General features: G+C 44.2%; 1 protein-coding gene across 1 annotated transcript in view; it reads right to left on the bottom strand.

Moving 5' to 3' along the window:
* The window catches only part of TMEFF1 (transmembrane protein with EGF like and two follistatin like domains 1), a 436,679-nt gene extending 425,217 nt beyond the window's left edge, over positions 1-11,462 (bottom strand). Inside the window, exon 1 of the mRNA XM_033930653.1 lies at positions 10,761-11,462. Within this exon, the coding sequence (XP_033786544.1) occupies positions 10,761-10,932 (172 nt within the window). The 5' untranslated portion in view covers positions 10,933-11,462. The remainder of the gene's footprint in view (positions 1-10,760) is intronic.
* Positions 11,463-26,960: the final 15,498 nt, after the last annotated feature.

The raw sequence follows: 26,960 nt of genomic DNA on the forward strand, positions 1-26,960 counted from the left end.
CCCCTCCCAACCAACAATTTAATCAAAAAATGAACCAGCAAGATATTCCCCCCACCCACCCCGTCCTGGATATGTATATAAATAAACAAAACATAAATTAAACAGACAACTATGGTGAATTAACAAAGGATGTCAATGGGCCCCAAACTAATTTAAATAATTTGCTATTCCCTAACATTTCTGCATTCATCTTTTCGTATTTGTAACCTAAACATAAACTTGCCCACCAAAACAGAAAGTTGAGGCAGTTGCAATTTTTCCAATTGCGGGTTATCATTTGCATAGCGATCCCTGTCATAATCCAGAAAAGCCTGCCTTTGTAGCGATCCATGGGAGGCTTGACATGCAGCAATGTTCCACATATAATTGCCTCATATGACAAAGGGATTGTTGATTCCAGTATGAGGTTAATCTGTCCCCATATTGATTTCCAGAAGTTGAATATCAAAGGACAATAGAACAACAGATGATCCAGAGTCCCTATGACTAGATTACAGTGCCAGCATCTATTAGATTTAGAACTGTCTAACTTATGTAACCTAACAGGGGTCCACAAAGATCTATGTAACAGAAAAAAAAACATGTTTGTCTCTTAGATGCTGATGCTGTACATCTCATCCTTCAAGTCCAAATTCGTGGCCATCAAGATGCAGAAATATATTGCTTTATCTCGAAGCTCCAAATGTCCTTAAGACTATATCAGATAAAAATTCAAGATTGTTTGTCTAAGAGTTGATGGAATCCTTGTGGAGTTTCCCCCTTAACTCCTTTATTATTTAATGTTTTTCTTGCTTCTCTGAGGTATATGTTGACTGGAGTCATAGCTCTCAATTATGCAGATAACATCATTATGGTCATCATTGTTTCTTCCACAGTATCCTCTATCTCTCCTAAGCTGGAAGAAATTTTGGGACTGGTAGAGAGCTGGATAAATGAGCACAAAAGCTGAATCTTAAAAAAAACTAAGGGTAACTTTTATCAAGCAACAGTAGAGTGTTTTACCATGGTCTGGCAAGGTAAATGCTCCGAAACTCATTCAATTCCTATGAGCATCAGAGCATGTACCTCGCTGGCACGTCGTAAAACGCTCTACTGTTACTTGATAAAAGGAGCCTTTAGGGTTTATTTTGCAATCCGAGCAGCTTCTATTGAGATAAAGGTCTAATGTTCCATCAAAATTTAATTCTTTTGTACCTACTATTAAAATCTTTCTTAGCATTATATTTTAGCTGCCAAATTTCAGACCATTCTTCAAGCTTCGCTAGGTCTTTGTTCACGTCTACCCATTCCACTACACTAGGGGCTTCTTTTACAAAGGTGTGCTATACGTATTAGCGCACGCTAACCACGCGCTAAACGTTAACGCGTGCATGTTTGTCTAATGACGCATTAGTGGTTAGCACGCACGTAGATTTAGCGTGTGCTAAAACACATAGCGCACCTTAGTAAAACAGGGGGGGTCAGTATTTTATAGACCTCTATCGTAATCTCCCCTCAGCTGTCTCTTCTCCATGTTTGCCTCTTCTCCATGTCTGCCTCTTCAGCCTTTCTTCAAAAGGAATTCATCCCATCCCCTTTATCATTTTCATCACCCTTCTCTGTACATTTTCTAATTTTGCTATATCTTTTTTGAGATGTGGTGACCAAAATTGCACACAGTATTTGAGGTGCAGTTGCACCATGGAACGACACAAAAGCATTATAATAGTTTCAGTTTTGTTTTTCATTCCTGTCTTAATTCCTAATCTTCTATTGGCTTTCATAGCTACAGCTACACACTGAGCAGAGGATTTCAATGTATCACTGATGACAACTAATCATGTCCCTGGGCGGTGACTCCTAATGTGGAACCTTGCATCACGTAGCTATAGTTTGGGTTCCTCTTTCCTACATACATCACTTTGCAGTTATTCACGTTGCGGAAGGAATTCCTCAATGGGTATTAAGCAATTTAGCGCATGCTAAGTGCTAAGAAAGGCACCTTAGCATTTAGCGTGCACTAAATCGATTAGTGCCCGTTCATGAATTCCCTCCTAAATGTCATGCCCAGTCTCCCAGTCTTGTAAGGCTTGCAATTTGTCACCATCCTCATCTAATTCAAAAACTTTGACTAACTGCCAAAAGGATGCATAGATTTCACAAATTTATGCTTAAATGGGACCCAATCATTAGTTACTGTAAATCACATTGGACTTCTCCCTTAGCTCAATTATTTCCCTCTGATCAGACTCACTCATAATGGTATAGCTTGTACTTTTGATATGTATTAATGTCATGAAACTGCCCAATGTTGCCCTTGCTGGTTTTTCTCTACAATATGCCCCTGTGACATTCCCATTTCTTCCTGGCGATGCCAGTTTATAATGCCAGTTTATCATACTTATAGTACATAAGTTGTTAATCATATTACCAAATGTTCATGTATCGATATTATACCTGTGTACTTATTATACCTGTGTAACTCGTCATACCTATGTTAAAGTTGTTGTATAACTTTTCTTATTGTTTAATAATATAAAATAATAAAAATATTGAACAAAAAAAAACAACAACTTTGAATAACTTTGAGTCATCAGCAAATTAAGGGTTCCTAATAGATTTAGCACATGCTAATTGTTAGGAATAAAATAAGCAGCATTTAGCGTGCGCTAAATCCATTGGCACATTTTAGTAAAAAGAGCCCTTAATTACCTCAATAGTTATTCACATCTCTAGATCATTTATGAATTATGTTAAAAAGCAGAGGTCCCAGTCAAAATAAAGGTGACTGGCTGTTTCTAAGCTACACACACATGGGCTCAACCAGACCATGTGCCCAAGGCCCCGCCCCCCAGGAGGGACTTAAGGCTCCCGGGCCTATTCTGATTGGCCCAGGCGCCTTAGGCCCCACCAGTAGGCGGAGCTTTGGGACGGATGGGCCAATCCGGCCTCATTCCGTCGTTGGCTGCCTGCCGGACAGGCGGGTTTGGCTCCCGTCTGTCCGGCCAACTATACAAAGGTACGGGGAAGGGGGGTGGGGGTGTCGTGAGGGTCGGCCAGGGGGGGTCGCGGGTCGGCTGGGGGGCGGTCGGAGGTTCTTGGGGGGGCGGTCGTTGGGGGGAGGGGGGTTTGCGTCGAGGGCAGGAGGGCCTGGGATCCCTCCTGCCCGTAATGTAGTGCGAGGTGGGGGTAGGGGGTCGCCGTGGCCAGGAGGGTTTGGGCTCCCTCCTGGCCCGAACAACTAGCGGGGGGGGGGGGGGGGTCGCCAGAGCCAGGAGGACTTGGGCTCCCTCCTGGCCCGATATTGTCAGGGAGTTGGGGAGTCGGGCGGGGCAAGAGGGCTTGGGCTCCCTTTTGCCCCGATCGTGTCGGGGAGTCGGGGGGGCAAGAGTGCTTGAGCTCCCTCTTGCCCCGATCGTGTCGGGGAGTCGGGACCGCTAAGAGGAAGCAGCAGGACACCGGTAGGAGCTTCTACACGATGGGGGGGGTCGGGAGGCTGTGGGGGTGCGAGCGGTTCTTCAGGGTGGGGGTGCGGGTGCGAGTGCGTGCGAGCGGTCCTTCGGGGTGGGGGTGCGGGTGCGTGCGAGCGGTCCTTCGGGGTGGGGGTGCGAGCGGTCCTGGGGGGGGTGAATCGGACGTCGGGGGGGCATCAGGCTCTCAGGGTGGGGACAGGACTTCAAGGGGGAGAGGAGAGTCGGGCGGGCGAAAGGAGAGTCGGGGTGGCCAGAGGAGAGTCGGGGCGGGCGAAAGGAGAGTCAGACGGCGACGGGAGAGTCGGGCAGCATGCGCGGTATACGGGTGTGCGCGGTATATAAAAATTTCTGTACATAAATTTGTGTTTTTCGCGCGCTATACCCGTGTGCGCGTTTTACACGGGTGCGCGTTATCTATGTGAAAATACGGTAATAGCAACGTCTGACAGATGGGATGCTTCATCTGTGGGTACTGATTCAAGACAGTTTTAATCCATAATTATGTATTTATAGAAAATCACACCCAAGCGAGACTTGGGTGTGTGATGATCTTAAGGTGGTCAAACAGGTTGAGAAGGTGGTGGCAAAAGCTAGAAGGATGCTTGGGTGCATAGGGAGAGGAATGGCCGGTAGGAAAAAGGAGATATTGATGCCCTTGTATGAGACTCTGGTGAAAGCTCATTTAGATTATTGTGTGCAGTTCTGGAGACCAGACCTTCAAAAAGATATAAATAGACAAGAGGAAGGCTACTACAATGGTTGGTGGTCTACGTTACAAGGTGTATGGGAACAGACTCATAGATCTCAAACCTGGATGCTCTAAATTCACCGTACCTGTAATGAACCGGTAGCGTTGAAGTAATTTACCCACTGATGCACATAATAGCTCACAACGGGCTTTTCTATGGGTTTAATTGCAGCCTCCGACTCTGCTGTCCAAATGTAGTATAACGAGGTCATTAATATTAAAACATGCATTCTGACCGAAGCACTAATATCGCTTGGTGATGCACAAAATGTAGCACCAACTTCTAACGACCCGAAATTACCAACAGTTCTGAAGGTGCCAGTAAGTGTGTTGCTGACAGGTCTGCCATGAAATTGAAATAACATTTATCATCATATAGGAGGAAGGTCATATACATATGTTAAAAGTGCATTTTACATGCACCTCTCTTGCCTCAGCCACTCGGACCTCCCAACGCCCCTCCTCACGTAAAGATCGGCAAGAGGGATACCCACCCCTTCTTGCCTCGGCCACCCAGACCCCCCTTCCCCTATGAAGATTGTTGGCAGGAGGGATGCCCACTTCCTCCTTCCTCAGCCACCCAGACCCCTATATCTTATTCAAAAGACAGCAGGAGGGATGCTCACTCCTTCCAGCCAGCAGGCCCGCCTCTTCAAAATGGTGGTTCGACCCCTTACAGGTGCATCCTGGAAAGCACTGGGAAGGGCCTAAGACTCTGATTGGTTCAGATACCTAAGGCTCCTCCTATACACCAGAAAGGGGAAGGCCCGCCATTTTGAAGAGGCAGGCCTGCTGGCAGGAGGGAGTGAGCATCCCTCCTGCTGTCTTCTGAATAAAATATAGGGCATGGTGAGGTGTGGAGGTGTCTGTGTGCCTGAGGTAGGGAGTGGGCATTCTTCTTTCCAATGATCTTCATGGTGGGAGGGGGTCGGGGGGGGTCCTTGTGACCGAGGCAGGAGAGAGTGGGCATCCCTCCTGTCCACGATCTTCACAGGGGGAGTGGGTTGGGGTGTGGAGGGTCCAGATGGCTGAGGCAGGAGGGTGGGCATGCCTCCTGCCCATGATCTTCACAGAGGGGTCAGGGGTGTGGGAGGAAGGATCCAGGTGCCCAAGGCAGGAGGGGGTGGGCATCTCTCCTGCAGATGTTTTTATTTAGGGGCCATCATTGGAAATGGGCCATCATCAGGTGAGCCAACATGACTTTGTTTTTTTTAAATGGAGACACACACACACACATCTGTGCCCATTTAAAAAGAAAAAAAGAAAGTCTTCATAGGCTAAACAGCAAAGCGGCAGGAGCTTCCCCTCCCAGCTCTGAGCATGTGTCAGTCACTTTTCCAACAACTGATCAGATGGGATTACGACAGACTGTCATGAAACCCATTTGCATGCAAAATTGTTTCAACATCAATCGCTGTTTTCAAATTGGACAATTTATCATCACCACAGCAACCCACAGGATTTTAATGGTAGTTTTAGAGCATACAGTATAGGAGAGGGAAGATACGACAGAGATGTTTAAATACCTATGTGGCATAAATACACATGAGGCCAGTCCCTTTCAATTGAAAGGAAACTCCAGATTGAGAGGGCATGGGATGGATTTAAGAGGTGATAGGCTAAGGAGTAATTTAAGAAAATACTTTTTTACAGAAAGGGTGGTAGATGCATGGAAAAGTCCCTAAGTAGAGGTGGTGTCTAAATTCAAAAAAGCTTGGAACAGACATGTGGGACCTCTTAGAGAGAGGAGGAGATAGTGAATGCTGCAGGTGGGCAGACTGGATGGCCTTTATCTACCACCATGTTTCTCTGTTTGTGACATGATACATAGATACTACATCCCTGAATATGCATTTGAATTAATGTGGAATAGGATGACACACTCAAGAAGGTCAAGGTTTCAGCAATTTATGCTGTTTGGCAAATCTGACAATTTGTTGTTTATTGATAATTCATAACTTGGTATTTTGCCTGTAGTATCAGCGATACTTTGGATATTTTTACTAAGCTGTGGTATAAAGTGGCCTTAGCGTGCCTTTACACTGTTTTTTCTCATCAGAAGGCCAGTTTTACCACAGCAGTAAAAAGACGTATTTCTCCTTTTGTTGGGTTTTTTGTTTTTTTTTTCATTAATGGCCATTTAACAGATATTGTGACCCCTGAAACAGGCCTAGTGCCAAAACACAGATCCTGTGTCGGGTCTTGTGACTCAAGTGTGCTATTTCTTGGGGGACTTTTATGAAGTTGTCTTCAAATAAAGACCTTTTATTGGAACCTTGAGTAACCGCTTTGGTCTGTGGAAAACCGGTGGTTCACCTATATTCTGCAGGACTTTGGTTTGCCATATGACTTAGGGTTTCTTACTCCTGTTTCTTTCTGTAGGCATGTGCTAATGTCACCATTAGTGCGTGACCATTAAAAAAAAAATTTCCATGGAAGCACTTACTGACACCTATTTTGCAGGTGATAAGAGCACATACGTTAAGTAGTAATCTTACGCTAATCAGTGCATGGTAATGTTGATGGCTAAATGATTTGCACTAGAATGTCATTCTCCACCCCTCAGACCCCTTTGCGCAAAAATAAAACAAATCATTTTTAGCGTGCGGGTAGCGTGTGGCAATTGCAAACTTACTACAGGACACCTGAGCACGTGGCGCAGTAAGCCCTTTTACGATGCAGTACCGCAACTCAGTACGAGGAGCTCTAAAGCAGTTTGTGTCCTGAGGGGTCCAAAAGTAATAGCCCTAAAAACATCCAAAGACATTTGAATCATACACCGTGATTCATAGGGGAATGTTGTGTTTTGTTTTCATATTTTTATTTTTTTTAAAAAGGGGCATTCTGAGAATCGAATGAAATTCTAGCTTGTCCAGGACAAATAAAAGTAAAAGCGCTCAGGTTATTGAAAAATAACACAGCCCTGGCCAACAGCCACCGAGCCAAGATTTATTGCTTGCCTGGGCATCGCCACAGAAACAATTACATTCTTAGCAACAAACCATTCCAGTTAGCTTTCAGGGTGACGATGCTAAAGCATCCTGTGTGCCAGATGTTTGCCCGTTTTCTCATTTTCCCTGCAGCTTTTGCTAAATTGGCTTCACCCTGTCTTTGTTTCCTGGGTTTTTACACCATAATGGAATTCCAAAAGGTGTGAGGAACAGATGTGTGCCGCATTTTCCCAGTCTCCCTGGATCATAAAGCTCTTTCCTCAGTTTATTCCGTACATAGCAATTTAATAGCCTCTTATCCTAAGAGATCTAATGTAAGCAGTCTGAAGTTGCCTTTCTGCAACTAGTTTAACCAAAAAAAAAAAAACCCCAACTATGTCCGTCCCTATCAGAATGCTAATACAATTTCACTAAGCGATGCTTCAGTTCTCTTAGGTAGCCCCCTATGTGGTTTACTGGAATGAGCTTGTGTCATTATATTTGGTCTGAGATTGAAACTCGTGTGCAAGTGCCACTGGCTATTGTGAGAGTGCAAGCAGAGGAATTGCTAGGTTCGTGATGACTGAATGTGTATTGGAGGAGAGGCATGCTGTCTCAGAGAAGGAACTTCTGAACACTACTACCTACTGGTTTAAGTCACCCTCCACTGGATTTCAGGGATGGCTGATTTCGCAGCTGGTTTTGAGGGGCTTGAACTGCAACAACGGACAATTTGCGATCCAAGGAATCAGAGAGTAACAGTAACACTTATGGCCTTATTCGATAAAACTTTTTGCATTAGTAGCTACACCATAAGGGGGGAAAGCGATTTTTGTATAAGGATCCTAATCTTCCAGGTTTACAATCTACTGGTCCTTCCCCTTCCTCACATTCATCTCTGCTTTATTTAAAGAAAATGTATTTTACCTTAAATCACAACATTTTAGCTAACTATAAATGGGAGTTCTATTCTCTAAAGTACTGTAATGTATTATGATGTACATTACATCATAATACATTAGGTCTAAAAATCAAATGCATAATGGAAGACACTTTTGCACAAATTTTGTGCCTAAACAGTTTCAACTAATCTTCAGTGCTTTCTTTTGTCATAATTATACTGTAGAACCACCAGGAAGCCAAAAGGTTAGGACGATGTGTGCTAAACACTGACATACAGTATCTTGCAACAATATTCTATGCAATATTTTATATGACTTCTGAGAGTATACAGGGCACTGATGAGTTACCAGCAAGTTGTCAGGGCCCCTGCGCTGATTCATCTTCTCAACCAAACAAAAACACTTGTATATGCAAAGCGGGGTAAGGGCATGTCTCCCATATCTATCAGTTGACTGAAAGAAGACACCTGATGTTTTGATGGGGTTTTCTCAATTGTGGGTTATATTGACAAATGAGAAGCAACGTCCTTTGCTATTTCCCAGGTAAACTTTGTTGTACTACAGTATTTCAGACATATTTTTCACTCATTCTGCATTACAAATAAAATAAGAAGAAATGATCGTTAATACAGTTGCTAAGACCCTCATTAAAGGCGTCCATAGAGCATCCTGTACGGGTGGGAAACAATATTAATGGCAACATGAAGTTTCTAAGTATGGTTAGAACGCAGCAAAGATGTGAATACCAAGCACCCCGCAAACAAATACTGTATAATACAATCTACCAACAAGATCGAAGTTTGAAGAGAAAGGCACAGTTCAGCACAAACCCTGCCCAGCATACTCAGGTGAAATAAGCAACCATGGAATTCTATCACACAATAATCAGCTGCTAAAAGCCAAAGCAAATCCTCCTCATCAAAAAAAAAACCCCAACAACTCAACCTCAATGAAAGTCACAAAAAGTTGCCTTCTTAAAGGATGAAACAGGGTAAAACGTGTTTGTAGGATCAATGAGGCTTTCCACATAGCAACCAGCTGAATTCTGCAGGCTAGGAGAGCATCTAGGGGAGGATACTGGCAGCGAGCAGCTGGAAGCCTTTTTCTCTGTCTGCATCTAGGTCTCTAATAAGATAGACTGGAGCAGTAAAAGAACAAATCTGAGTGCCACTTTCTGTCACATCTGGAGTGATTTTCCTTCGCTGGGATTAGAGAGAGAAAAAAAAAGTAAAATTTAAAAAAAAAAAAAATATATATATATAGAGAGAGAGAGAGTATATATATATATTTATATATATAAAATCGGAGGTATGTATGTGTGTATGTATGTGTGTGTGTATGTGCCGCGATCACGCAAAAACGGCTTGACCGATTTGAACGAAACTTGGTATGCAGATCCCTCACTACCTGGGATGATATGTTCTGGGGGTCTCGCGGCCCACCTGCACACGTGGGCGGAGCTACAAACATAAAATCAGATTTCACCCATTCATGTCAATGGAAAAAATGTAAAAAGCTGCCATTCTCACTGTAATTCAAAAACGGCTTGACCGATTTGAACGAAACTTTGTATGCAGGTCCCTCACTACCTGGGCTGATATGTTCTGGGGTTCTCGCAGCCCTCCTGCACACGTGGGCGGAGCTACAAACAGAAAATCAGATATCACCCATTCATGTCAATGGAAAAAATGTAAAAAGCTGCCATTCTCACAATAATTCAAAAACGGCTTGACCGATTTGAACGAAACTTGGTATGCAGATCCCTCACTACCTGGGGTGATATGTTCTGGGGGTCTCTCGGCCCACAACTCTATGTTGCTTGCTCAAGGGTGGGTTCCCCCATCAATTTATATGTTCTTGCTCCTGGAGGTGAAACTAAAAATTTTGTTTATAATCACGTTTTGCGTTAGTTGGATTGTATTCATTTTGTCAAATATTTCACATTATAATTTGAATATTGTACTTTTTATTAAGCTGTAAAACAATAATTTCATTCACCACTATAAAGTATCTTTATTTGAATCCATTTACAGTGTTATTGCTATAATTAAATACCCGTGCAACGCCGGGTCATCAGCTAGTATATATATATTTTTTTCTCTCTCTCTAATCCCAGTGAAGGATAATCACTCCAGATGTGCTCTGATATATGTGTATATATATACTCTGATATATGTGTCTGTATATATGTATCTGTATATATGTGTGTGTATATATATATATATATATATATATACACATACATATATCAGAACACACCAAGTGGGGTGCGGTTTAATTATCATGAGCGATTGATGTCGGATAGGCGCCCAGCGAAACCGCCTTTAAACGACCGAAAACAGAAACCCTGCAACCGGTCGCCCTTTCTGCCGGTGGCCGGACCCTTATCGCCCCGCCTCTCTTTCGGCAGGGGAAGAAACGGGACCGGTTAGAGAGTTGGCTTAGAGCTGCTTCCGTCTCTTTTGTTTTCAGCACAGTGGGTGGCAGCAGAAGGAGGCGAGAATCGCCTGAGCTTTTGTGGACATGTGCAAGACACATGTGCGCGTGTGAGAGAGAGAGACATACGTGTGTGCGCGCGCGTTTGCAATAGAGTCCGTCTCTGTGTGCGCGATACAGGCGCGCGTATGTAAAAACCCTCCGCGCTTCTGCGCGCAGATGCATCGCGCAGACACACCTATCCCGCACCCAAAATCCCCCCCCCCTGGGAGGGGCGAGCGGCGGCCGTTACCTGAGCAGTTGATGCCTCTCCCTTTGCCGCTGTGGCATTCGCTGGGCATCTGGTTGGAGGCTCGGTTCGCGGGCACCGAGGACAGGGCGAAGGCGAGGAAAAGCCAAGTGTTGTAGCTCGGAGCCAGCGGTCCCAGGCTGCTGGCGGCGGCCGAGGGCAGTCCCGCCACCATGATGCGGACGGGGAGGAGGGCGGCGGCGCAGAGAGGAGGCGGCAGGCCCCCCGAGCATCAATCCCGGCCGCGGGGATCCCGTCGCATCACCCCCCTCTCCTGCTGCTCCTCGCCGATGCTCTGTGTCTGGGCTGCTCCTCGGTTGCTTCTGACCCCCCCTCCCCCTCCCCCAACACACAGTCAGTCACTGCCACACAGAGAGAGGGAGGGACCGGGGAGACCCCCCCTCTTATCCCTGCACACGCTGATCCTCCATCGCGACACGCTCCGACCCCCGGATCGATCCTTCTTCCTCGAGGCTGCCGGCACCGCGCATAGGACGCCGCCTAAAGTGCTTCTGCCCGGCGCTCTTCTCCTCCTCCGTTCATTACATCGCCTGCCCCTCCCCCCACCCGCGTTCTTCTCGCCGTCCCTTCCTGGGGGTATAATCTCCGGATGCAGCGGGAGCCGGGACTGGGAACAAGAGCGGGCTGTCACCAGCGAGCCGGGGAGAAAAAGAGCAGCGGCAACTCCTCCAGCCACAACAAAGGGAGCGAGGGGGAGGGGAAGTAGGAAGAGGAGCCACGTGACTGTAGCCCCCTTCCATCCCCCTCACTCCAGGGACCTGGGGGATTCCTCCTCTGCTCAGTGTAAAAGGAGTGTAAAAGTGACACCGTTTGTGTCTGTAGGGCAGTGGGTGTAATCCTTAGGGCATGGGTTGGTGCTGTGGAGTTTTGCCTCTCCCTCCCCCCCCCTCCCACCTTAGAGAGACCCCCTTGGCTCCTGCCGTAGGTTATGGCTATTTCTGGCTGCCTGCAGTACTGTCAAGTCCTTTCAGAAAAAGGAGATGGGACAAAGAAAAGGTTGTGGGGGAGTTCAAGCAGAAGAGGAGACTTGAAAGGAGATGCATTACAGTTCTGTTTGTTTTTCCTTTCTTCCATCCCCCTACACCCTCGCTCTTTCTTAATGTTACACATTTGGATTCATATCCCCTTCTTGTCCCAGAGGCAGTAGACTCCCTTACAGTATGTAAACAAAGGAGGGGGTCTTGCAGGTAGGGTCCAAAAATCTTCTTAGGAACAATAAGAACATAAGAATTGCCGATGCTGGGTCAGACCAGTGGTCCATCGTGCCCAGAAGTCTGTGCCCACGGCGGCCCTTAGGTCAAAGACCAGTGCCCTAAGTCTAGCCTTACCTGTGTACGTTCTGGTTCAGCAGGAACTTATCTAACTTTGTCTTGAATCCCTGGAGGGTGTTTTCCCCTATAACAGCCTCCGTAAGAGCGTCTCAGTTTTCTACCACTCTCTGGGTGAAGAAGAACTTCCTTATGTTTTTACGGAATCTATCCCCTTTTAGCTTTAGAGAGTGCCCTCTCGTTCTCTCTACCTTGGAGAGGGTGAACAACCTGTCTTTATCTACCAAGTCTATTCCCTTCAGTATCTTGAATGTTTCAATCATGTCCCCTCTCAGTCTCCTCTTTTCAAGGAAGGCCCAGTTTCTCTAATCTCTCACTGCACGGCAACTCCTCCAGCCACTTAACCGCTCTTCTCTGGACCCTTTCAAGTAGTACCATGTCCTTTTTCATGTATGGCGACCAGTCCTGGACGCAGTATTTCAGGTGAGGGTGCACCATGGCCCGGTACAGCGGCATGATAACCTTCTCCGATCTGTTCGTGATCCCCTTCTTAATCATTCCCAGCATTCTGTTCTCCCCTTTCACCTCCGCCGCGCATTGCGCAGAAGGCTTCATCGATTTGTCGATCAGAACTCCCTAGTCTCTTTCCTGGGAGGTCTCTCCAAGTACCACCCCGGACATCCTGTATTCGTGCCTGAGATTTTTGTTACCGACATACATCACTTTACACTTATCCACGTTGAACCTCATTTGCCATGTCGATGGCCATTTCTCGAGCTTGATTATGTCACGTTGCAGATCTTTGCAATCCCCCTGTGTCTTCACTACTCTGAATAACTTCGTATCATCCGCAAATTTAATCACCTCACACGTCGTACCAATGTCCAGATCGTTTATAAAGATGTTGAAGAGCACGGGTCCAAGCACGAGCCCTGCGGCACCCCACTGGTGACGCTCTTCCAGTCCGAATATTGTCCATTTACCCCCACTCTCTGGTTCCTATGCTCCAGCCAGTTTTTAATCCACGTTTGAGTATTTCACCCTTGATTCCATGGCTCACAATTTTCCAAAGTAGTTGTTCATGTGGAACCTTGTCGAACGCCTTCTGAAAATCCAGATATACACTGTCGACCAGGTCCTTTTATTGGACTAATTTTTATATATGTTTGATTAACTTTCAGAGGCCAAATTCTTCCTCAGGTTAGGACAGGCACTGTAACAGCAGTATACTTTAGTGACCTAAGGAAAGAGGTTTTGACCTCTGAAAGCTAATTTAAAAATGTATTAGTCCAATAAAATGTATTATCTTAATTTCCATTTTTTGTTTTATTTTTATTTGCTAATTTGTAAAGTGATTTGTTATTTCTCTTTTTTCAAATTTGTTCAGTATTGGGGGATATGCACCACTGTTTCTTTACCCCCTAAACCAGGGGTGTCCAACCTTTTGGCTTCACTGGGCCACATTGGCCGAAAAAAATGTTTTTGGGCCTGCACAAACTTTCAAACGCTGCAGTAAGACACAGGAGGGAGCCGGCAAGATGGTAAACACCCGGGGGCAGCAGAGGAAAACACTGCATCGCCCTCGACCAGGGCCGCACAAAATACTTCACGGGGCCGCATGCATCCCTCGGGCCGCAGGTTGGATACCCCTGCCTTAAACTGTACCATTCCTTCGGTTTGTAACACAAGCCAGCATGCTGAATGCTGTGTACTGCTCTGATGGTCATAGAATTATGATCATCAGAACAGCGCAGAACATTCAGCCAACCAGCGCTAAAAACCTCTTCTGTGCTTTTGTAAAAAAAAAAAAAAAAAGGGGGGGTGGTGTTTAGTTTGTGATTACTTATTCCATACTGGGTGAGGGTGGTTCTGTGTCCTGTGTGTATGAAAGACATGGTTTTCTGTTAGCGTTGACCAGCCTTGTTTGGCGAAATGCATCAGGCATGGTTCCTGGGAGCACCTTGAAAAATAAACCTGATTTGAATCTCCTTATTGTCTGCCTATCTTCTTTTGTTCCATGTTGGATTCTTTGGTGGACCACTTGCCTTGTTGTTTTGTTACAAATTAGCATACATGGAGTGGAACGTACCAGAGGAGTTACAGATTTAGTTGTTAAAGTTGGACGACATATAGTGAGGCAGTTGAGAAGAGTTGCAAACTTTGTTATTAATATAGACTTATGTTTCAGATAGTATTACTGCTGTACAATGCATTTGAACATTTTTATATGCATTAGGAAAGAGTTCTGAGTTAAAGTCCTGGGCAAGTAGGTGGGAAAGAAGGGGGGATTTGTTCAGAGATGTTTGGGGAAAACTGTACACTGGCACTGGTATGGTAATCTTTGTTGCTTGTTTTGAATTTTATAATAAAAGAAAAAAAAGAAATACAAGTGGAAATAAAAAAGTAAATAAGAAAACTGGTAAATAAATGGGGCGGGGCTAGGGAGTCCAGTGTACTTATGTGCCTAGAAGCCCTCAAAGAATTAATCCTACCCTGATGTCACGGCCCATTTCTCGAGCGTGTTTATATCATGTTGCAGATCTTCACAATCCTCCCGCGTCTTCACTACTCTGAATAACTTTGTATCGTCTGCAAATTTAATCACCTCGCTCATCGTATCAATTTCCAGGTCATTTATAAATATGGCACCGAACCCTGCGGCATTCCACTCATGAAGCTTTTCCAGTCCGAGTATTGTCCATTCACACACACACACACACACCCACACTATCTGTTTCCTGCTCGCCATCCAGTTTTTAATCCACGTGAGTATTTCACCCTCGATTCAATGGCTCTCAATTTTTCAAAGTAGTCATTCATGCAGAACCTTATCGAACGCCTTCTGAAAATCCAGATATATAATGTCGACCTGGTCACCCTTGTCTATCTGCCTGTTTACTTCCTCAAAGAAGTGCAGAAAGTTCGTCAAGCAAGATCTTCTGCCCATATAAATGAAACCTCTCTGATCTGCCTGAATAGCTCTGGAGTACTGGCTTGGTCCAGCTGGCTGGTGCTGTTCTCAGCAACACTCAGGCGCAAGCAGATACCAGTACCTACTGATCTTGATACTAGCTGCTCTTTCCAGCACAGGTTTCACTATCTAGGTGGAGGAGAAACCTCCCCTAGCCACCCCTCCACAGAGCTTTAGGTTCTCTTGCCTCTAACTGACAATACCAGTTCCTAACTGAAATGAAGGAAGAGCTTAATGGTTAGAACAGCAGGCTGCCATCCAGGTGAGCCTAGTTTTAATCTCACTGCAGCACCTCGTGCAGATCAATTAACTCTCCATTCAGGTACATACTCAGATTGTGAGCCCACTCGAGCCAGGGAAATACCTTCTATACCTGAATGTACACCTCTTCAATAGTTTTTGATGGGTGCTGACCACGTAAGGCCCTTTTCAGCATTTAAGATGATGTATTTTCTCCATGCAAATCACAACATGAAAAAAAAAAGAAATTAGGTTCGTGTGTAATTCTGTACAGACGGGTAATAATATTCCCATGCTCACAGGCCATGCAGAAGGAATCCATTCCAGTTTTGAATTCCTCCTCCTTCACTAGAGGGCTCTGTTGCCCCTTCAGTTTGTACCAAAGCAAACAACAGCCCTATATAGAATCATAGGCGAAGAAGGGGTATGGGGAAACTTCCCGAACTACAACTCTGTTCTGCTCTGAAATTATAAGAAACATGTTAAACAATGAACAATCAAAAACAGTGAAACAATCGTGCCAAACAGGAACATTTATGGAGCTCAAGTACTACTCCAATGTGTGTGTGTTCCTTAAGGTCTTACTGACATCCAAATTTCAGTTTGGACATGAACCTTCTGACTGAGACAGTAGGCAGGCGCAAGAGATAATTGACAGGGCGGGGCTCCAGAATGACTCACCTATCTCTTTTTCTAGTGCAAAAGGTATGTCATTCTGGACAGATGGAAGATACAAAACCAGTCCCAGAAATCTAGGGCAGGACCACTGTGCCGACTCATAACACTGAGGAACCAAAGGAAGAGACCTCCCTTGCTACTATATCCACTCTGTAAAACTTAGAGAATGTATGTAGAGTTGGCCAAGTTGGCCAAGTATGTAGAGTCTCCTTGGGGGAGACCGCCCTAGCTACTACCCACGAAGAAGCCACGCATTTAGTTGAATGCACCTTTATGGAGACTAGTGACTGTTTTCCACAGGCAATATATGCTGGCCAAATGGCTCTGCGGATCCATCTGGAAATCATGGCCTTGAAAGCAAGTGCATCACGTCAAGTCTGACTAGTGAACACAAAAAGATGGTCCGACAGCCTGAACTCATTGGTAACCCCCAGGTATTGTAGAAGCACTCTCTTCATATCCAACTTTTTCAGAGTCCAGTTTTTCTTCCTAGAACCTGTGGACTGGAACGCTGGCAATCTGACCTCTTGATTGACATGGAAAACCAAAACCACTTTTGGCAAAAAGGGAGGAATAATGGGCAAAGAAATTCTTGCCTCTGAGATCTTGAGGAAAGGCTTTCTGCAAGAAAGCCTGTAGTTCTGAAACTCTTCTCGCTGAGGTAATAGCCATGAGAAAAAATGTCATGAGCGTCAGATCCATGAAGGACGCTTCCTTCAGTGGCTCAAATGGAGCCTGACTGAGGACTTGCAAAGCCATGTTAAGGTTCCATGAAAGAAATGGGAGTTTTACTGGGGGCCTGAGCCACAGCGCCCCCTTTAGGAATCTGGCTATGTCTGGATTAGTCGCCAATCAAGGCAAGCCTAGAACAAAGCTAGCACCACTGAGGTCGGAGCAGCAAATGGCTCCTCTTTCTCCTTAATGCACCAAAGTTGAAATGTTTCTCAAGCCTTAGCATAAGCAGAGACTATTGTAGGCTTTTTGGCTCTTGCAGAGTAGCAATCACTATCTCTGATTATCCTATGTGCACTAATGCCATGCATTCAAGAGACATGCTTTAAGAGCAAAGCGATCTAGAACTTCTATGACCACTGGCCCCTGTGAAAAAAGGTCTGACTGAAATCATAGCCTGAGACTTACACCACTCTGAAGATGCACAGGTCTGCGTGGCTAGTCTGGAGCCACAAGAATGACTTCTCCCCAGTGGCAATTCTGTGGAGCATCTGGCCTATCATGGACCATGCAGGAAACACATACAAAAGCTCATTCTTTCGCCATGCCTGGACCAGAGCATCCAGACCTGTGCTTCCAGGCTCAGATCTTCAACTGAAGAATCAGTCCACCTTTTTGTTTCTTGCTGTCGCCATCAGATCGAATGTTGGGTGACCCCAACGATGAACAATGGATTGGAAAGCTACTGCAGACAATGTCCAAACTCCTGGATCCAGTGTATGTTTTCTAAGGATATCAGCCTGAACATTGACCTCTCCCACTACATGCACCGCTTAAAGAACCTGAAGATGAAACTCTGCCCACTTGAATAATAAGTGGGACTTCAAACTCAGCTGTGCACTCTTGGTGCCTCCCTGGTGCCTGACATAAGCCACCATAGCAGCATTGTCTGAGAAGACTCAAACTGCTTGTCCCTGCAGACTCTTCCAGCTTCTGCAACACCAATCAAATGGCTCGAAGTTCCAATCTGTTGATCAACCACTTCCTTTAAAGGTCAAATAAATGACCCTGGATTGGGCATCTGTTGCAGTGAGCCCCCCAGTCAAACAGGCTAGCATCCATTGTCACAATTACCCATGAAGCTATTCTGAGGGGCATGCCCCTTGAAAATTCATGTGGGTGGAGCCACCAGCCAATACTAGAAGGGTCTAAGTGCCACAAAAGTGCCCAAACTGACCAGATGACCACTACATGCATCAAGGTAAGACACTCCCCCAGTGCTCACTGACCACATTCCACTACACAAAAATGAGAACAAAAACCTGAATTACAGTTACCGAATACTGGGGTTCACCTTGGGGGTTAGCACCAAAGAAAAGGATCTAGGTGTCGTAGACAATACGATGAAACCTTCGCCCAATGTGTGGTGGTAGCCAAAAAGGTAAACAGGATGCTAGGAATTATTAAAAGGATGATTAACAAGACTAAGAATGTTATATTGCCCCTGTATCGCTGCATGATGTGACCTCATCTGGAGTATAGCATTTAATTCTGGTCTCCTTATCTCAAGAAAGATATAGTGACAGTAGAAAAGGTTCAAAGAAGAGCAACCACGATAATAAAGGGGATGGAACTCCTCTCATATGAGGAAAGAGTAAAAATGTTAGGACTCTTCAGTTTGGAAAAGAGACGGCTGAGGGGAGATATGATTGAAGTCTACAAAATCCTGAGTGGAGTAGAATAGGATCGATTTTTCACTCCGTCAAAAATTACAAAGACTAGGGGACACTCGATGAAGTTACAGGGAAATACTTTTTAAAGCAATAGGAGGAAATTTTTTTTCACTCAGAGAATAGTTAAGCTCTGGTACGCATTGCCAGAGGTTGTGGTAAGAGAGGATAACATAGCTGGTTTTAAGAAAGGTTTGGAAAGTTTCTGGAGGAAAAGTCCATAGGCTGTTATTGAGAAAGACATGGGGAAGCCACTGCTTGCCCTGGATCGATAGCATGGAATGTTGCTACTCCTTGGGTTTTGGCCAGGTACTAGGGACCTGGATTGGCCACCATGAGAATGGGCTACTGGGCTTGATGGACCATCAGTCTGACCCAGTAAGGAGGAGGAGTGGCGCAGTGGTTGGAGCTACAGCCTCAGCACCCTGGGGTTGTGGGATCAAACCCCACGCTGCTCCTTGTGACTTTGGGTAAATCACTCAGTCCTCCATAGCCCCAGGTACGTTAGATAGATTGTGAGCTCACCAGGACAGATAGGGAAAATACCTGAGTGTAAAAAACTGCTTAGATAACTTTGATAGGCGGTATATAAAAACCTAATAAACTTGAAACTTATCCCAGATGCACTGATGCCAATTGTTTCTGGATGATTTAAACCTGCACGAGCCCTGTGATTATTTATTGATGGAATAAGTTAAAATAATGAGATGTTTTACAGATGACATCAGGATGATTTTTGGTCTGCACAAAATATGCTAAGGTAATCTTCCTCAATGGAAAAACAATAAACTTGAAAGTATCTCCCTTATAGAAAACTGTTGTGTAAAAGAGTTTGAACAGGCAAGTGTACGTGAAAACTTAGGAGCACAAATTACTAATGGAAAAGTGACAGCAAAAATATTAAAGGAGACTGAACTTGATATTGAGGAGTGTTTCAACAGCATGGAATAAAATACAACCTATCAATCAGCTTGCAGTTCCCATGATCTCTTACAGTCTTGAAATCATAGAATGGTTCTATTAAGATCTTGAAAACTGAGATGCAACTGCAAAAAAAACCCCCACAAAAATCCTCCCTCCATTCTTACTAGGTAATCTTTGAGCAATAGTATAAACCAAGATTGTTTAAGCCAAGAGCTGAAGGAAGTTTGGTACTGCCGAGCAGCACACGCTAAGCCCCTAATTCTGTAAATGGCATCTAACTCTTAGGGGCATGGTTGTCCATCAAGCACTAGGTGCTGTTTATAGAAATCATACCTAGCGGCTCCTAAGCATTCTTAGGAGCCGGTAGACATTGAATCTTTAGGCGCACTGCCATTTAGGCCAGGGGTTGCTTTGTCTAAATGAGTGTGCCTGAACTAGGCATCTACCTGCACCTAAGTCAATCCATACCTAAACTCCTACCTGAAGCCACACAGAATCTGCTCCTAACCACACCTACTTGCCGGTAGGTGCCTTGATGTAGACGCTTACGTCAAAGTGGTAGACGCCTACTGGCAAATTAATTTTTTTTAAATTGTTTTTTAATGGCAGTTTTAAGTGCTGATTAAGCCAATTAAAAAAATGAAGTTAGATGCCTAGTTCCAATCTAAGCGCCTAACTATAGATGTGTTTTTTAGAATCAGGGTCTAAATGCTGAGCCACTCATAGGAATAGAATGGGTGGCTCGGCACTTAGCATGCACTGTTCGGCATCACACCTTTGTTAAAGGACCCATTTGTGTCTTATATAAGAACAAATTATACTGGGTCAGACCAAAGATCCGTGTAGCCCAGTATCCTATTTCCAGCAGTAGCCAATCCAGGTCACAAGTATCTGGCAAGATCCCCAAAAGTAGCAAGATTCCAGACTACTTACCTCCAGGTCTATCATAATAATGATATATAGAATTTTCTTTACGGTACCTGTTTCTATCACATCCTCTGGCACCAGTTTCAGAACTTAACAATGCATTGAATGAATATTTCTCCAATATGTTTCACATTTACTACTTAGTAACTTTATGATGTATTCCCCATAGTCTTTGTACCCTATGAAATAGTAAACAATAGTTCTCCTTTACCCATTCCACTCTACTCAAAATTTTATAGACCTCTTTCATTTCTCTCCTCAGCTGCCTCTTCTCCAAACCAAAGACTCCTAACCTTCCTAGCTTTTCCTCTTATGACTCATTCCATCTGCTTAATCATTTTGGTCACTCTTCTCTGTACATATTTTAGTTCAACAAACTTTATTGAAATTTCCCATTCAAACCAATAACAGAAAAAAACCAGAGCATGCACATTGAAAATAAAGTAAAAGCAGCCCATACTCTTCATGATTTAACAAAACTAATGGCAGGAGATCACATGTCTTCAAAATGTTATCTGCTGTGGTCCTCGCGTACCTGGCAATTGAGCATGTATAATTCCACCACTCATTAACTATCCTTCCAAGTACTAATAATAACGTTTTAAAGCTAAAACAATTATCATATTAAACAATTTGGCTTTTAATGGGGAACTCAGCTTACTTGTCCCAAGTGATCATAATACAATCACCTGGTACGAGAGAGACATATCAATTTGCAGTACTAAGCTGCCAAACTCCAAGCCAGTAAGATTGCAAATTAGAACAAAGGAGGTTCATCACTTCTTGTACCAAGAGAGAATTCCAGTTACCTTCTTGTTAATTCATATAAGCTACCACTATCACACTGTCAGAAAACCATGTTTCCCCATTGCTGAGAAAACTCCATTGGCTTCCGGTCCATCATAGGATACAGTTCAAGTGCACATGTGTGGTTTTCAAACTCCTTTATGGAATATTTGACTCTTTAATTCCCCTTAATGGGAATTCCTTTAGATCCTGCTATTCAAGAATTACAACAATTCACAAATTAGCATTTCCTTCTCTGAAAGGTATTAAGTGCACTGAGAAGTTTAGTAAATCTTTAATTTTAAATTGGTGAGAATTTGGAATGGACTTCCAGATTCTCTAAGACTGGTAGATCAATTTTTTCAATTCTAAAAAAGTTTAAAAACCTAGTTGTTTTCACAATAGCTAACTTGATTTTAGCTGTCGTATAGTAATTTTAAGCAATTCAACATACTTTTTTCTAACTTTTTCCATCCGTCTAATCTAACCAATTTCTGTTTTTATCCCACAGTTTTTACTTGTTATGTTTCATTTTTTAACAAACTGTAAACCGAGTCGAGCTCCTTAGGGAGTAAATTCGGTATATAAAATGAAGATTAGATTAGAAAACTTGAACTGCTTTGCCTGATAACTACTGTAAACTGGAAGATATTCCAGGGTAAACAACTGACTTTAATGCAGCATTAAATCTGGTAGATTTGACTTTACTGCTTCATTCGTTGAGATCTATAGGCTTTGGGGTACATTTCTTCAATGGTTCTCTTCCTACCTTTGAGGCAGACCTTGTGCAGTTAAACTTTCTTCTACTACATCAGTATCAACGATATGCTTATGGGTTCCTCGGTGTACAATCCCGGCACTTGTTTTATTTGATATTTTCCCTTCTCTGTTGTCTATGTTGATTAAGAGTTTGAGATTAAAAGGAGGGAGGGGATTCATCAAGGTGTGGTAAAGGTTTGCCCTTTACCACACTTTGATGTCCCGCGGGATTCAACAACCAGTGGTATCCCGGTACCACAGGTTGTTGACTCCCGTCTTACAGGAATAACGCTGCTTGTGAGCCAGCTCACATGTGACTGTCTCATGTGACTCCTGCTAGGGGTCATATTTTCAAGAGTTGTCAGGTAGCCACTAGGGGTTTTGGAAAGGCTGAGGGGGTTAGTACATGAGGGGGGTTGAGTATCGCCACAGCTCAGGAGCATCAGGTTGTGGCTCTGCACAGCCCGATGCCCCTGGATGGTAAAATAACGCCAGCAAAAATCTGGGGTTATTTTACCATGGTTTATGGCTCCTAATGCAATTTGCAGTGTATCACTGCAAATTGCACCAGGACATTTGCATAGTAATGAAATGCAAAATAAGCATTTGCATATTTTGCATCTCATTGCTCCCTAATGCATGACAACTTAGACATCACTGTGCTATTTTTAGAACAGCATCATTAGGGCTGTTTAAGTTGCATTAAGGGCCAATTAGCACAACTTATAGCCCCAACACTGCTTGATGAATACCCCCCTAAATAGTTATATTTTTGCAGATGAAATTCAGATTATTTACTATGTCAAATCTCAGAGCCCAGACTTTACAGAACTGAATGTAACTCTAAATCATGCTCTAATTGTATGAAACTTAGGGCTCCTTTTACTAAGGAGCACTAGCGTTTTTAGCGCACGCAGGAAATTACCGCATGCTATGCTTCTAGAACTAACGCCAGCTCAATGCTGGCGTTAAGGTCTAGCGTGCGCTATTCCGCGCGTTAAAGCCCTAGCGCACCTTAGTAAAAGGAGCCCTTAATCTATCTAAATGTAGAGCAATATGGCTTGGAGGGCATTCACATCTACTAGATCAGGGGTGTCCAATGTCGGTCCTCGAGGGCCGCAGTCCAGTCGGATTTTCAGGATTTCCCCAATGAATATACATGAGGTCTATTTGCATGCACTGCTTTCATTGTATGCTAATAGATCTCATGCATATTCATTGGGGAAATCCTGAAAACCCGACTGGACTGCAGCCCTCGAGGACCGACATTGGACACCCCTGTACTAGATCCACCACCAGAAATTAAAGGCACTTCTCTGGTTGTATTACAATTTTGGGCTGTAAATTTGAGTTGTTTTTAACTTTTGATATGTAAATTCAACGCAGTTCTGAAATACTCATATGTAACTATTAGAAAATTGTGCTCAGTAAGACCTTATTTTCCCTTACATGATTTGAAGTTAATTACTTTTGCTCTGGTATTGAGTCAACTTGATTATTGCAATTCATTTTATTATGGATTGGTTGAATCACAAATTAAGAGATTGTAATTGGTTAAAAAATATAAATATGGCAGTTAGACTATTGACAGATACTGGAAGGTTTGACCATATTACACCAACTTTGAAGACACTTCATTGGCTATCTGTCTCATCTAGAATTTGCTTTAAAAAAATTTTCTTAATACATAAAGCTTATTAGTCAGCTACTCCAACCCAACCTTTCAAGTCTTCTTGTTCCATCTTGAACACACTTTGCTACTAGATCATAATATTTTAATAAATGAACTATTCTACCCCATTGATGTATCATCCGTTATAATAAAACCCTTAGCGCGCATGCGCACTTTAATCTCAGTGTAGCCATGATCCGTGATCTGTGGCTCCGTGCCCCCGCAAGCGCAGTAGGAGCCTGCGGAGGATTGCGAAGCATGCGGCAGTTTCCCCAGCAATGTTCCTGACCTGAGAGGAAAGATGGCAGTGTCGGATTTGGTGTTACTACTTCCCGGCCTCCTCCTCTGTCGCTGACACCTGGCCCCACTGTCAACAATAGAGGTGAGCCATGAGGATGTCCTCCAACAGATAGATAGATTGAAAAGCGACAAATCACCAGGCCTGGACGGAATCCATCCTAGGGTACTAAAAGAACTAAGAAATGAGATAGTGGGAATACTCCAACGAGTTTGCAACCTATCCTTGAAAACTGGCGAGATCCCGGAGGACTGGAAGATTGCAAATGTTACACCTATATTTAAAAAGGGGTCAAGAGGAGACCTGGGAAACTACAGGCCGGTAAGTTTGACATCGGTTCCGGGCAAGATGGTAGAAGCACTGATAAAGGACAGCATCTGTGAGCACATCGACAAAAATGGGCTGATGAAAGCGAGCCAACATGGCTTCTGCAAGGGAAGATAGTGCCAAACAAACTTACTGCACTTCTTTGAGGGGGTAAACAGCCAGTTGGACAAAAGGGAACCCATGGACATCATTTACCTCGACTTCCAAAAGGCCTTTGACAAGGTACCCCATGAGCGGCTACTTAGGAAGCTATGGAACCACGGGGTGGAAGGGGACGTACACAAATGGGTCAAACACTGGTTGGCAGGCAGAAGGCAGAGGGTTGGAGTGAAGGGTCACTACTCGGGCTGGAGGAGGGTCACAAGCGGAGTTCCGCATGGGTCGGTACTCAGACTGCTGCTGTTCAATATATTTATTAATGACCTGGAAACGGGGACGAAGTGTGAAGTTATAAAATTTGTGGATGACACTAAACTCTGTAGAAGTGTTAGAACTGTGGAAGAGTGTGAGGACCTACAATGGGACCTGAACAAACTGGATGAGTGGGTGATTAAATGGCAGATGAACTTCAATGTAGGGAAATGCAAGGTCATGCATATAGGGAGAAAGAACCCGAAGTTCAGCTACCAAATGGGGGGATTAGTATTAGAGGGAAGTAACCTTGAAAGAGATTTGGGTGTACTGGTGGACACAACAATGAAGTCAACGGCACAATGCGCAGCAGCCGCAAAGAAGGCAAACAGAATGTTGGGTATTATTAAGAAGGGTATTACGACCAGAACGAAAGAAGTCATCCTGCCGTTGTATCAGACAATGGTGCGCCCGCACCTGGAGTACTGTGTTCAGTATTGGTCACCGTACCTTAAGAAGGATATGGCAATACTTGAGAGGGTCCAGAGGAGAGCGACACGAATGATTAAGGGCATGGAAAACCTTTCATACACTGAAAGATTGGAGAGACTGGGGCTCTTCTCCCTGGAAAAGCGGAGACTCAGAGGAGACATGATAGAGACCTACAAGATCATGAAGGGCATAGAGAGAGTAGAGAGGGACAGATTCTTCAAACTTTCAAAACATAAAAGAACAAGAGGGCATTCGGAAAAGTTGGAAGGGGACAGATTCAAAACGAATGCTAGGAAGTTTTTCTTTACCCAGCATGTGGTGGACACCTGGAATGCGCTTCCAGAGGGCATAATAGGACAGAGAACAATACTGGAGTTCAAGAAAGGATTGGACAATTTCCTGCTGGAAAAAGCGATAGAGGGGTATAGATAGAGGGCTACTGCACAGGTCCTGGACCTGTTGGGGCCGCCGCGTGAGCGGACTGCTGGGCACGATGGATCTCAGGTCTGACCCAGTGGAGGCATTGCTTATGTTCTTATGTTCTTACTGCTTCTCGGCCTCCTCCTCCGTCGCTAATGCCTGGCCCCACTCTGTCACTACCACAGAGCTGTGCGGCCCCGGGACATTTGCTAGATCGGCCCATGGATCAGTGCTGCTAGACAGGTGGGAGCAGGGAAGGGGTGCTACTGGACGGGGGGGAGGTATAAGGAAGGGAGAAGGGCTACTGCTAGACAGGGGGAGCAGGGAAGGGGTGCTGCTGGACAGGGGAAAGGTAAAAGGAAGGGAGAAGGGCTACTGCTAGACAGGAGGAGCAGGAAAGGGGTGCTACTGGACAGAGGGAAGGTAAAAGGAAGGGAGAAGGGCTACTGCTGGACAGGGGGAGCAGGGAAGGGGTGCTGCTGGACAGGGGAAAGGTAAAAGGAAGGGAGAAGGGCTACTGCTGGACAGGGGGAGCAGGGAAGTAGTGCTGCTGGACAGGGGGGAGGTATAAGGAAGGGAGAAGGGCTACTGTTGGACAGGGGGGAGGTATAAGGAATGGAGAAGGGCTACTGCTGGACAGGGGGGAGAGACAGAAAGAAAGATAAACAGACAGGGGGCAGGGAGTGAGATAGAAAGAAAGAAAGACAGACACACAGGGAGCCATGGAGAAAGAAAGAAAGAAAGTCTACACATCTTTTCTAGCATCCGTTAATGTAACGGGCTTCAAAACTAGTCAGAATATAACCAAGTATATGGCTATCTCTTGTTACAGACCTCAGGAGTGGAATTCACATCCATCCTCACTCCAAACAGAAACTAACCACTAGTGTTTCAAGACAGCATTGAAGACATACTTTTGAAACCCTAATAAAAAATATTTGAAATTGAAAAAAAAAAAAAAAAATTGCATTTAGGGATGCTAGATGGCTCAGCTTTGCAGTACTGCATTTTCTTTTGTTTTATTAATTTCCCCTTTCCCTTATAAATATTGTAACTCATCCCTTCCCTGAATATCCTTTTGTCCCAGTTTGTTTACAGTACCGGTCTTTCCTCTGTTTTGTTTTGTTTTAAATCTTGTACCCATTGTTTTTAACCTTATTATCTACCTTGATTTGACTACCGTTATGTCAAATGCGTTATGTCAAATAAACTAACTGTAACTAAGCTGAAATTGGCTCTTTTACCTTTTTCTTCTTTTCTTTCTTCTTCTTCTCCAATGTGATAATGTAATTGGTTTTCTTTTGATTATATTATTGTCAACCACTTTGTTTTCCCTAATAGATGGAATGAGATACATTCAATTCACAAATAGACTAAGCCAAACTAATAGTATAGGGAAAGCAAGGGTCAACAGATTTCAAAGGATGGATTTAACTGTCATGAGCTAAAGTACAATATTTACACCTGTCTTTTATGTGGCATGTTAGCTCTTCAATCTTAGCATACAAATGCAAATTTACTCTCAATTTTAGAACAGAATCTGGGTACCCAGATACCATTATAGAATTCATGTTCAGTGTCCAGAATTTTGACATCCAAATGTCGACAGTCTTTATAGAATTGCCCCCTAGAAGAGGTTAATTCTAGAAATGGGTGGCTCTTAAAAG

Source organism: Geotrypetes seraphini, chromosome 2 (genome assembly GCF_902459505.1).
Source record: "Geotrypetes seraphini chromosome 2, aGeoSer1.1, whole genome shotgun sequence".
Classification (NCBI taxonomy): domain Eukaryota; kingdom Metazoa; phylum Chordata; class Amphibia; order Gymnophiona; family Dermophiidae; genus Geotrypetes; species Geotrypetes seraphini.